At 41.9% G+C, this 14,255-nt stretch overlaps 1 protein-coding gene across 1 annotated transcript in view; it reads left to right on the top strand.

Annotated features, from left to right (window-relative positions):
- LOC115194103 (NACHT and WD repeat domain-containing protein 2-like) overlaps nt 1-14,255 on the top strand; it is a 66,213-nt gene that overhangs the window by 28,344 nt on the left and 23,614 nt on the right. Inside the window, exon 4 of the mRNA XM_029753477.1 lies at nt 8,794-8,910. Within this exon, the coding sequence (XP_029609337.1) occupies nt 8,794-8,910 (117 nt within the window). The remainder of the gene's footprint in view (nt 1-8,793; nt 8,911-14,255) is intronic.

Genomic DNA, 14,255 nt, shown 5'->3' with positions numbered 1-14,255 from the left:
AACAATGTTGCAAATGTCAGAGTGACAGACAGCAAGGTTTATAAAAATCTCTGCTGTTGAAACCTAAATGTTAGTTTAAAAGAAATGTGAGATATTGTATAGATGCTTTTTTATAGTGGAGATCAAGTTTATAAATTGCTTGGCTTGGCTGATGAGACAGTGGATTGCTCAGTCAGATGGAACAGAGTAAATAGGCATTTTAACTTCATAGATTTAGCCGGAGGTAACTTGTGGAATAGACACCACCTGGAAAGTGGCTTTAACCAATCAGCATTCAGGATTAGGCCCACCCGTTGTATAATGTACAATAATCAATACATACATTGGAATTAGAGCCAAAATTATTTACTTTTTAGGGCGATTATAAACAATAAACAACAAATCCTTAACTGCAAACACCAAACCTAAAATACATTAACCTCTAGGGGCTATGTGGGACGCAAGCGTCCCACCCCTGGTACACCCTATCAACAACAGGTGAAATATCAAGAGCGCCAAATTTGAAAACAATTAAATGTCATAATTCAAATTTCTCAAACATACAACTATCTTACACCCTTTGAAAGATAAACATCTCCTTAATCTAACCACGTTGTCCGATTTCAAAAAGGCTTTACGGCGAAAGCATAAAGTTAGATTATGTTAGGAGAGTACATTGACAATAGCTGTGTGTAATGTTTTGTCAATTCAAAGACAGGCGTCACCAAAAGCAGAAAACCAGCTATAATTATGCACTAACCTTTGACAATCTCCATCAGATGACACTCCTAGGACATTATGTTAGACAATACATGCATTTTTAGTTCTATCAAGATCATATTTATATCCAAAAACAGTGTTTTACTATGGCGTTGATGTTCAGGAAATCGTTTCCCTCCAATAACCGCCAGTCAATCAGCACAACAAATTAAATAATTACTATTCGAAAACATTGGTAAAATATTATATTGTCATTCAAAGAATTATAGATTTACATCTCTTGAACGCAACCGGATTGCCAGATTAAAAAATAACCTTACTGGGAAATCACACTTTGCAATAATCTGAGCACTGCGCCCAGAAAAATACGCTTTGCGATACAGACTAACCGCCATGTTGGAGAGATCTAAAATCGAAAATACTATGTAAATAATCCATTACCTTTGATTCTCTTCATCAGATGTCACTTCCAGGAATCCCAGGTCCATAACGAATGTAGTTTTGTTCGAAAAAGCTCATCATTTATGTCCAAAAAGCTCCGTGTTGTTAGCACATGATCTATGCCCGCCGGACTTCACTTCATGAACGAGGGGAAAAAAAATATTTACGTTCGTTCAAACATGTCAAATGTTGTGTAGCATAAATCATTAGTGCCTTTTTTAACCAGAACATGAATAATATTCAAGGCGGACGATTGCATTCTCTTTTAAAACGTATTGGAACGAGAGTACCCAACATGAACTCGCGCACCAGAGTCTAATTGGCCACCACCGTTCCATGGCTCTTGTTCGGTCAGATCTCACAGTATAAGACTCAAAACACTTTGTAAAGACTGGTGACATCTAGTGGAAGCCATAGGAAGTGCTCCACAATTAATAAGCCCCTGTGTGTTTCAATGGCATAGGCTTAAAGGTAATTCAACACATCAGGTATCCACTTCCTGTCAGAATTTGTCTCAGGGTTTTGACTGCCATATGAGTTCTGTTATACTTACAGACACCATTCAAACAGTTTTAGAAAATTCAGAGTGTTTTCTATCCAAACCTGAACAATAATATGCATATTCTAGCTTCTGAATTGGTGTAGGAGGCAGTTAAAAATGGGCACATATTTTTTTCAAAATTCTCAATACTTCCCCCTAGCCCTAAGAAGATTTATTAAAGAAAGATCTGTTTGATTTGACTATATACAACAATGGATGGCATGAAAGATGGAAGAAATAAGGTAATGATACTAATTTAAATTCATCTTACAGGAACAGGTCAGGAGGAACGATCTCTTCTGCTGAGAGATGAGATTACATTTGTTTGTCATACAGGTGTAGTAAAAAACAAAAATACAACACTACAATACAATCACACAAAGGCAAGTAAATAAATACTATTGTGCAAAAGAGCTAATAAAATAACTGGGTAGTGCTGTGTGTTGATTGCGACCTGGTGTTGTTGAAGGCCCGGATGGTAGTGGGCAGCAAGGATTTTATTGATGTGGATGTTCCATGAGGTGACTGGACTTGAATTCTTCACTTTGTTGACTATCGTTGGGACCAGTCGTAAAATAATCATTGATAAGGGTAATTCAGAGCATATTGGCAATTTTGCTCATAGTAATAACTATTCCGCTGAATCAAAAGCAAATAGATATAAGTCAGCTTCAAAGATGAGATGTTTTGATGACTGATTAGAAAGAGGGAAGGAAGTGTGTGCGCGTTACTACTAGCGCACCTACTCCCCTGTGCACTTGTTCACACCCACTCAAAGATTTCAAAGCAGTGGATTGGTGTAACTGTATTGGTAGACAATTCATCTACAACTATCGAATGCTTTTAGAAAGTTGAGGGGGAAAGAAGACAAGCGGCCATAGCTAGAAATGGGTTGCTGCTTAAAATGACACAGCGAATGATAGCAAGATGCGTTTCGCTTCCAAACAAGTTTAAGATAGGATATTGTTTAATTGCTACTTAAAATCAAAATAAATCTGAACTGCTGAAATTACTGCAATACTGTAAATATAATTTGATTATTTTTCATGTCATTTTGGCAAATTAATAACCAATGTTCAAGCAACCTTACATTGCGGAAAAGTGTGAAACTCGTTATGAATGGACTAACGTTAATGTTCGCTCCGTTACTTTTTGACAAAATAAAAATCCGACCACTATATTGTTGATTGTAAATGACAACTATATACTTCTGCATTACTAACTAGCTAGCTAATTGAAAGCAATAGCAATGTAATGTTTTTGTAGGCAGTAACTCTGCCATGGCTCATTGGCCAAAGCAAAAGTTTTTTTTTACTGAAAATAAGGTCTGTAGTAAACATAAGCTTACTAGATCTTAAACACTTTGTTCTATAAGATCATCTTCATCAGCTAACTTCACATCATTTTTTGCATTTCTGTATTCAAAACAAGCACATAAAGGCTTCATTATTCATAGAGGTCATGTTAACTGACTGATATTATCTCATAGAACAAAACGTATAAGATATTCTTGGCCTGTGTTAACCTCAGAACTTATTTTTACTGTTTACCCCAAAAGCCCTTTCTTTTCCCATTAATTTCCCCCACAGGAATGGCTGAACGAACAAGAGGTTTCATTTTCCGTTATTTAGGACTACAAACTGGCGAGCTCTATTGGGAATGTCAAGAACCTTGGAAATTAACTATTTTCCTTTAGCAATCATACAATATTTTAGAATTTCAATAAAGTACAGGCTTTAACGTATCCAAAACCACTCAAATCTAAATTTCCACCGAAAACCTTTTTAGTTAAATTAGGGCTTTTTACCAACAATGAATGGGCGCTACATCCGACGGTTCTTGTAGGCTGCCACACTTTACTGCTCTGTGCCAGTGAGCCCTGGCCCAGCTCTCCAGGTGATAGAACTGACAGAAGACAAAGCAAGACACCCCACTCCCTAATTGTTTCTGGTTACATTACAGTCAATGAACTAAGTAGACCAGACCCAGCTACTAAAACACTGGGACAGGTTTCCTCATAACAATGGAACTCAGGCTTACGAGTGTTTTAGTGATTGCATCTTTCCTACAACGGCCGAAGATGTATGGACTGTTAAATCATTCTGGCCTCTTCCCCCTGTTCCACCTTCAACGAGTACTCAACACTAAGATGAAATTGAAGGTCAATTTGAAAACACCTAAGAACTCACATCCATTTTACTCTCCACCCTATTTCCTTGTCCTGACAATGCCAATCACAAGCCACCCCCTAACAACATCCGGACATTTCCCCCATAGGAATGGCTCCATCTTAACACTCCATCTTAACTCCTCCTCCACATTTACTGGATTGGTTTAACAGTAGCAGAAGAAAACGTCCCCAGATAATTTTCTTCTGGTCCCGATGAGGAAAAAAACAAACGCTGCTCAGGCGTTTCTTTTACGCCTGCTACATTAGACCGAGGCGGTCTTCTGGTTCGACTTAGCAAGTGTGCACACCACCCACCGCTTCTGAGTATTTTACTCGCTAATGTACAATCTCTGGATAATAAAGTTGATGACCTCAAAGCGAGAGTTGCTTTTCAGAGAGACACCAGGGACTGTAACATACTCTGCTTCACGGAAACATGGCTCTCTCATCGAGATATACTGTCTGACTCTGAAAAGCCAGTTGGGTTCTCAGTACATCGCATCGACAGGAACAAACATCTCTCTGGGAAGCAGCAGAAGGTTGGAGGTATATGTTTTATGATTAACAATTTATGATGTAACTGTGATAACATACAGGAACTCAAGTCCTTCTGTTAACCCGACCTAGAATATCTCACAATTCCATCTTGCTTCTCCCCTCCTATAGGCAGAAACTCGAACAGGTAGCACCCGTGGTGAGGACTATTCAACACTGGTCTGACCAATCGGAATCCACGCTTCAAGATTGTTTTGAGCACGCGGACTGGGATATGTTCAGAGTAGCTTCAGGAAATAATATTGACACATATACCAATACGGTAAATAAGTTTATCAGGAAGTGCATAGGAGATGTTGTAACCACTGTGACTATTAAAACCTACCCCAACCAGAAATCATGGATAGATGGGAGCATTCGCCCAAAACTGAAAGTGCGAAGCACCGCATTTAACCAGGGCAAGAAGACTAAGAATATGGAAAAGTACAAACAGTGTAGTTATTCCCTCCGCAAAGCAATCAAGCAGGCTAAACGTCGATATAGGGACAAAGTTGAGTCCCAGTTCAACAGCTCAGACACGAGACGTATGTGGCAGGGTCTACAGACAATAACGGATTATAAAAGGAAAACCAGCCACGTCTTGCTTCTGGACAGGCTGAACACCTTTTTCACTCACTTTGAGGATAATACAGTACCACTGACGCGGCCCGCTATCAAGGACTGTGGGCTCTCCTCCTCCGTGGCCGACTTGAGTAAGACATTTAAGCGCGTTAACCCTCCCAAGTCTGCCGGCCCAGATAGTATAGCTAGCCGCGTCCTCAGAGCATGTGCAGACCAGCTGGCTGGTGTGTTTACAGATGTATTCAATCTCTCCCTATCCCAGTCTGTAATTGCCACATGCTTCAAGATGACCACCATTGTCCCTGTACCTAAGAAAGCAAAGGTAATTGAACTAAAAGACTATCACTCACCTCTGTCATGAAGTGCTAGACAAGACAAGGATCATATCACCTCCATCTTACCTGCCACCCTAGACCCACTTCAATTTGCTTACCGCCCCAATAGATCCACAGATGATGCAATCGCCACCACACTGCCCTGTCCCATCTGGACAAGAGGCATACATACAGTTGAAGTCAGAAGTTTACATACACCTTAGCCAAAGACATTTAAACTCAGTTTTTCACAATTCCTGACATTTAATCCTAGTAAAAATGCCCTTTCTTAGGTCAGTTAGGATCACCACTGTCAGAATAATAGTAGAGAACATCTTGGCCATGTTCTGTTATAATCTCCATCCGGCACAGCCAGAAGGGGCCTTGACACCCCTCATAGCCTGGCCTTTCAATGGAGTTTTTCCTAGCCAACGTGCTTCTACACCTGCATTGCTTGCTGTTTGGGGTTTTAGGCTGGTTTTCTGTACAGCACTTGTGGCATCAGCTGATGTAAGAAGGGCTTTGTAAATACATTTAATTGAAATTTGATTGATAGAGTGATTTATTTCAGCTTTTATTTCTTTCATCACATTCCCAGTGGGTCAGAAGTTTACATACACTCAATTAGTAATTGGTAGCATTGACTTTAAATTGTTTAACTTGGGTCAAACATTTCAGGTAGCCTTCCACAAGCTTCCCACAATAAGTTGGGTGAATTTTGGCCCATTCCTCCTGACAGAGCTGGTGTAACTGGTTTTGTAGGCCTCCTTGCTTGCATATGCTTTTTCAGTTCTGCCCACCAATTTTCTATAGGATTGAGATCAAGGCTTTGTGATGGCCACTCCAATATCTTGACTGTGTTGTCCTTAAGCCATGTTGCCACAACTTTGGAAGTATGGTTGGGGTCATTGTCCATTTGGAAGACCCATTTGCGACCAAGCTTTAACTTCCTGACTGATGTCTTGGGACGTTCCTTCAATATATCCACGTAATTTCCCTTCCTCATGATGCCATCTATTTTGTGAAGTGCACCAGTCCCTCCTGCAGCAAAGCACCCCCACAACATCATGCTACCACCCCCATGCTTCATGGTTGGGATGGTGTTCTTCGGCTTGCAAGCCTCCCCCTTTTTCCTCCAAACATAACAATGGTCATTATGGCCAAACAGTTCTATTTTTGTTTCATCAGACCAGAGGACATTTCCCCAAAAAGTACAATATTTGTCCCCATGTGCAGATGCAAACCGTAGTCTGGCTTTTTTAATGGCAGTTATGGACCAGTGGCTTCTTCCTTGCTGAGCGGCCTTTCAGGTTATGTCAAAATAGGACTAATTTTACTGTGGATATAGATACTTTGGTACCTGTTTCCTCCAGCATCTTCACAAGGTTCTTTGCTGCTGTTCTGGGATTGATTTGCACTTTTCGCACCAAAGTACGTGTCACAACTTCCGCGAAAGTCGGTTCCTCTCCTTGTTCAGGCCGCGCTCAGCGGTCGACGTCACCGGTCTTCTAGCCATCGCTGATCCACCTTTCATTTTCCATTTGTTTTGTCTTGCTTTCCCACACACCTGGCGCCCTGAATTCCTCACCACAAATATGGAGTCAGCAGGAGCAGGTGCCCCTGGTATAGGGGTCGAGGAGCACGTCCGGGAGCACGAGGCAATGCTCCACCATCTCCGCGCCGCCATGGACCGCGTCATCCAAACCATGGACTGCTGGGAGAGACAGGGAGTTCCTACAGCACCTCCACCAGCACCACCGGGGTCTCCACTACTCGCCCCCCCCTGCAACCAGTGGGATTCATCTCGCCCTTCCCAAGGGAGTACGATGGGACAGCTGCACGCTGCCAGGGTTTCCTGTTGCAGCTGGATCTCTACCTGGGAACCGTCCACCTGGCTCCTTCGGGCCGTGAGAGGCTGTCCGCCCTCGTCTCGTGCCTCTCGGGGAAAGCCCTGGAGTGGGCCAACGCCATGTGGGGAGAAGTTGATGCGGCGCTGGACCATTTGGAGGAGTTCACCCGCCGCTTCCGGGGAGTCTTCGACCACCCACCCGAGGGTAGAGCAGCGGGAGTTGGGAGTTGGCCAGCAGGGATATCACCCTCACCTTCGACCAGCTGGTGGACCTGTCCATTCGGCTGGATAACCTTCTGGCTATACGCGGACATCCAGAGCGGGGTCTGTCGGTTCCATCCCCCATCACCACCGCTCCGATGCCCATGGAGCTGGGAGGTGCTGCGCTCAGGGAGACCGGAGGAGGTTCCGTCTCGTGCACCATCTGTGGCCGCAGAGGTCACACTGCCTGTCGGTGCCGGGTTGGTTCCTCTGGGGGTCAAGGCAGCAGGCAGGGCACTCTGGCGTCACCCCAGGTGAGCCGGCACCATTCTCACCCAGAGCCCTCTGTTGCACACATGTTTTTGTATGTTACTTGACCTGAGTTTTCCCCGCGTTCCCAGCATAAGGCGCTCGTCGATTCAGGCGCGGCTGGGAATATATAGACAGATCATTCGCCCATAGTTTAGGGATCCCCATTGTTCCAGTGGCTATGCCCGTCCCAGTTCACGCCTTAGACAGTCGACCATTAGGGTCAGGGTTGATTAGGGAGGCCACCGCTCCTCTGGGCATGGTGATGCAGGGGGTCACAAGGAGAGAATCAGTCTCTTCCCCATTGACTCTCCTGTGTTTCCTGTAGTGCTAGGACTACCCTGGTTAGCTTGTCATGGCTTCACTCTTTCATGGCAACGGAGGGCTCTCACGGGGTGGTTGCGAGAGTGCTCGGGGAGGTGTTTAGGGGTCTCCGTTGGTGCTACTACGGTGGAAAGTCCAGACCAGGTCTCCACCGTGCGCATGCCCCACGAATATTCCGACTTGGCTCTCGCCTTCTCCAAAAAGAAGGCGACTCAATTACCACCCCATCGTCGGGGGGATTGTGTGATAAATCTCCTGGTAGACGCCGCACTACCCAGGAGTCACGTGTATCCCCTGTCACAGGCGGAGACGGAGGCTATGGACACATATGTCTTCGAGGGGTACATTCAGTCCTCCACTTCACCCGCCCTAATCAGTTCAGGGGTAATTTACTAATCCTCTGGTGTGACACAAATAACGGCAATCAGATCTGTCAGGTTTCGAGTGGTCAATCTCCTGCTTTTTTTGTGCTCTAACTCTACTGTTCTCTATATCTCACGTCAACATAGGAGATTGGCAACCTTTGCACTCAATGTTCATGATGGAGTGGAAACACCTAGCTATTCTTTTCACTCTTCTTCTATTGGCCTGTTCATGTGCAATATGATTGTCTGAATCGGATTGTGAGCTGTATGTCTATGTGAACATGATCTCCACTATAACTGTGGTGAAAACAAAGCAAAACCCTGGTCCAAATGATTACTGGTATTTGCCAAAGAGAACGATCTAGGATCTAAATCCAAGGACCTTGTGAACGGGACACTGAATTCATACTGTATATGTAATATACAGATTATTTATGTAATGTATTACAATCTCTCCTCTGCAGGTGGTAGACCTGTACTGGGGGATGGACCCAGAGGAGTGGGACAGTCCGGACCTGCAGCATCTCAGGATGAAGCTACTAGAGGAGTGCCTCCAGACCTCCGCAGGTCCATGTTTTGTTGTGGGTATAATAAGAATTTTAATAAGTCTTTATAAGCCTTCATATAACCGCCCTGTCCATTACACCCTGCTGAGAATTAAATTTTACTGTTGTTGTGACGTGACTCTCATTAATGTGATGACTGTTATATATCGAATAATTACCTACTATGTTTAATTATTACTAGATTAAATTAATCATGTAACAATTAACTCATTCGGAACTTGGGGCACCACGGGAAAAGTTATTTAACGAGTTACCATATCTCGAATTAACTCAAGAATATATACAATTGAAGTCAGAAGTTTACATAGACCTTGCCAAATACATTTAAACTCAGTTTTTCACAATTCCAGACATTTAATCCTAGTAAACATTCCCTGTCTTAGGTCAGTTATGATCAACACTTTTTTTAAGAATGTGAAATATCAGAATATTAGTAGAGAGAATGATTTATTTCAGCTTGTATTTCTTTCATTACATTCCTAGTGGGTCAGAAGTTTACATACACTTAACCTGTTGGGGATAGGGGGCAGTATTTGCACGGCCGGATAAAAAACGTACCCGATTTAATCTGGTTACTACTCCTGCCCAGTAAATAGAATATGCATATCATTATTGGCTTTGGATAGAAAACACCCTAAAGTTTCTAAAACTGTTTGAATGGTGTCTATGAGTATAACAGAACTTATATGGCAGGCAAAAACCTGAGAAGATTCCTTACAGGAAGTGGCCTGTCTGACCATTTCTTGGCCTCCTTGATCATCTCTATCCAAAACAGGGGATCTCTGCTGTTACGTGACACTTCCTACGGCTCCCATAGGCTCTCAGAAGGCGGGGAAAAAGCTGAATGATGTAATTCCAGCCCCAGGCTGAAACACATTAGCGCTTTTGGCAAGTGCTCTATCAGAGGGCCATCAGACTGAGGCTCGTGCATGAGAGGATCCCATGCTTTTACTTTCGCTTTCTTTGTAATAAAAAACGATTTCCCGGTCAGAATATTATCGCTTTTTTACGAGAAAAATGGCATAAAAATTTATTTTAAACAGCGGTTGACATGCTTCGAAGTACGGTAATGGAATATTTACAAATTTTTTGTCACGAAATGCGTCGTGCTCGTCACCCTTATTTACCCTTTCGGATAGTGTCTTGAACGCACGAACAAAACGCCGCTATTTGGATATAACAATGGATTATTTGGGACCAAACCAACATTTGTTATTGAAGTCGAAGTCCTGGGAGTGCATTCTGATGAAGAACAGCAAAGGTAATAACATTTTTCTTACAGTAAATCTGACTTTGGTGAGTACCACACTTGGTGGGTGTCAAAATAGCTAGCCTGTGATGGCCGGGCTATCTACTCAGAATATTGCAAAATGTGCTTTCACCGAAAAGCTATTTTAAAATCGGACATAGCGAGTGCATATAGGAGTTCTGTATCTATAATTCTTAAAATAATTGTTATGTTTTTTGTGAACGTTTATCGTGAGTAATTTAGTAAATTCACCGGAAGTGTTCGGTGGGAATGCTAGTTCCAAACAGTTCTATTTTTGTTTCATCAGACCAGAGGATATTTCTCCAAAAAGTACGATCTTTGTCCCCATGTGCAGTTGCAAACCATAGTCTGGCTTTTCTATTGTGGTTTTAGAGCATTATTGGCTTCTTCCTTGCTGAGCGGCCTTTCAGGTTACGTCGATATAGGACGTAACCTGATATAGATACTTTGTTACCTGTTTCCTCCAGCATCTTCACACGGTCCTTTGCTGCTGTTCTGTGATTGATTTGCACTTTTTGCACCAAAGCACGTTCATCTTTCGGAGACAGAACACGTCTCCTTCCTGAGCGGTATGACGGCTGCGTGTCCCATGGTGTTTATGCTTGCATATTATTCTTTGTACAGATGAACGTGGTACCTTCAGGCGTTTGGAAACTGCTCCCAAGGACGAACCAGACTTGTGGAGGTCTACAATTTTTTTTCTGAGGCCTTTGCTGATTTCTTTTGATTTCCCCATTATGTCAAGCAAAGAGGCACTGCGTTTGAAGGTAGGCCTTGAAATACATCCACAGGTACACCTCCAATTGACTTAAATGATGTCAATTTTCCTATTAGAAGCTTCTACAGCCATGACATCATTTTCTGGAATTTTGCAAGCTGTTTAAAGGCACAGTCAACTTAGTGTATGTAAACCTCTGACCCACTGGAATTGCGATACAGTGAGTTATACGTGAAATAATCTGTCTGTAAACAGTTGTTGGAAATATTACTTCTGTCATGCACAAAGTAGATGTCCTAACCGACTTTGTGGAGTGGTTGAAAAACGAGTTTTAATGACTCCAATCTATGTGTATGTAAACTTCCGACTTCAGCTGTAAATGTGAGTAAGTCTTTTTGATGGAAGGGATGAGATTGTAGTTTGGGTCAGAGATCAGAGAGAGAGGTGGTAGGATAGTGGATAGGGGCCTTGCCCCATGGGCTCCTTCTGTCTACCTTTTTACCCCTTCTCTTTTCATTTACATATCTTTTATCTTGATCTCTCTGCCGCCACAACCACTCTGTCTCTGTCCTTTTCCCCTTACCCTCATCTCTCTCTCTCTTTCTGTTCTCTCTCTCCCTCTCCTTGCCCCTCTCTACATATCTCTATCACTTCATCTCTGCTTTCTTCCATATTCCCCTCCCTCTCTCTGTTTGATATTTTTCCCTCTGCCCCCTCTCAAATTGTAATAGCCACCAAGGTAAGGGGTTGAGATGATGCTTTTACCAAAGATGTGACTCTTCTTCAGAAATGAAAAGTCCTGTGTGGCTCTCTGCATGCATTAATATCAACCCAGGAGGATCTGTTTAACCACTTGATCCCTAGCTGAACCTGGCCAATAACAGACACACACACTCATGAATACACACTGTGGAGTGTATGCACACACGGAAACACACACGCATACCTCAAAAATTCTATAACTTCAATTTCTCAAACATATGACTATTTTACACCATTTTAAAGACAAGACTCTCATTACTCTAACCACATTGTCCGATTTCAAAAAGGCTTTACAGCGAAAGCAAAACATTAGATTATGTCAGGAGAGTACCCTGCCAAAAATAATCACACACCCATTTTTCAAGCTAGCATATAATGTCACAAAAACCAAAACCACAGCTAAATACAGCACTAACCTTTGATGATCTTCATCAGATGACACTCCTAGGACATTATGTTATACAATACATGCATGTTTTGTTCAATCAAGTTCATATTTATATCAAAAACCAGCTTTTTACATTAGCATGTGATGTTCAGAACTAGCATACCCACTGCAAACTTCCGGTGAATTTACTAAATTACTCACGATAAACGTTCACAAAATACATAATTATTTTAAGAATTATAGATACAGAACTCCTTTCTGCAATCGCGGTGTCAGATTTTAAAATAGCTTTTTGGCAAAAGCACATTTTGCAATATGCTGAGTACATAGCCCGGCCATCACGGCTAGCTATTTTCACACCCACCAAGTTTGGGACAACCTAAACTCAGAATTACTATTAGAAAAATTGGATTACCTTCGCTGTTCTTCATCAGAATGCACTCCCAGGACTTTTACTTCAACAAAAAATGTTGTTTTGGTTCCAATTAATCCATAGTTATATTCAAATAGCTCTGTTTTGTTTGTGCATTCAGGTCACTATCCGAAGGGTGACGCGCGAGTGCATTTTGTGACAAAACATTTCAAAATATTCCATTACCGTACTTCGAAACATGTCAAACGCTGTTTAAAATCAATTTTTATGCTATTTTTCTCGTAAAATAGCGATAATATTCCAACCGGGCGACGTTGTATTCATTCAAAGGCTGAAAGAAAAAAATTGAGAATTCTCATGAACGTGCATCTCCAGTGTCACTGTCCCCAGGTCGACCACTCACAAATTCTCCTGCTGTTCTTCGCCCAGAGACAGCAGACACCCCATTACACTTTCTGGCGCCTTCTGAGAGCCAATGGAAGCCTTAGAAAATGTCACGTTACAGCAGAGATGCTGTATTTTCAACAGAGATGCAACAAATTGTCAGACAGGGCACTTCCTGTATGGAATCTTCTCAGGTTTTGGCCTGCCATATGAGTTCTGTTATACTCACAGACACCATTCAAACAGTTTTAGAAACTTTAGAGTGTTTTCTATCCACATCTACTAATTATATGCATATTCTCGTTTCTGGGCAAGAGTAGTAACCAGTTTAAATCGGGTATGTTTTTTATCCAGCCGTGCAAATACTGCCCCCTATCCCCAATAGGTTAAACTCTGTAACTATTTAAAGTCACCATTGGCCTCATGGAGATATCCCTGACTGGTTTCCTTCCTCTCTGGCAACTGAGTTAGGAAGGACACCTATATTTTTGTAGTGACTGGGAGTATTGATACACCATCCAAAGTGTAATAAATAACTTCTCCATGCTCAAACGGATATTCAATGTCTGTTTTTTTACCAATAGTTGCCCTTTGCGAGGCATTGGAAAAACACCTTTGGTTTTAGTCATTGAAAAAACATGTTAAACTCTAGTATTGTACTCAGAGTGAGTCCATGCAACTTATTGTGTGACTTGTAAAGCATATTTTTACTCCTTAAGTTATTTAGGCTTGCCACAACAAAGGGTTTGAATACTTATTGACTCATTTTTTTAAAGATTATACTAATTTTGACATTATGGAGTATTTTGTGAAGGCCGGTGACATGTTTTCTTCTTTAATTGAATTAATTTTAAATTCAGGCTGTAGCACAACAAAATGTGGAAAGAATCAAGGATGTGAATACTTTCTGAAGCCAATGTACATAGAGATAGGTACAAGTGAGCGACAGCGGGGGAAGAGAGAGGGGGACGGAGAAAGGAAGAGGGGATTGCATCTGGCATCTGTGCAAGTGTGTGTGACAGGACAGTACAGTACATAAAGGGCCAACCCACATGAAAAAATACTATGGTATTCACTGTAGTGGTTGTGTGGACTTTACTGTAGTATTCACTGTAGTGTTTTTGCAGACTTAACTGTAGTATTCACTGTATTGTTCTTGAGGACTAAAGTCTGCAAAAACACTACAGCGAATACTATAGTATATACTGTAGTGTGCTGTGGTATTTACAGATAACTATAGCATAAATACTGTAGTAACATAAAACTTGAGTATATACTATAGTAATTAATGTAGTGTTTTTGCAGATTGCAGTATACTGCAGTTTTTATTGTAGTGTTTTTGTGGACTGTAATATATTGTAATATTTGCTGTAGTGTTTTTGCTGACATTGTATGTGTAAACTTTCTCTAATCTCTCTCACACATCAATCCACCCACCCACCAATGACACAGACACACAATTGCA

This window comes from Salmo trutta, chromosome 5 (genome assembly GCF_901001165.1).
Source record: "Salmo trutta chromosome 5, fSalTru1.1, whole genome shotgun sequence".
NCBI lineage: Eukaryota > Metazoa > Chordata > Actinopteri > Salmoniformes > Salmonidae > Salmo > Salmo trutta.
This window is presented reverse-complemented; position numbering and strand designations above follow the sequence as displayed.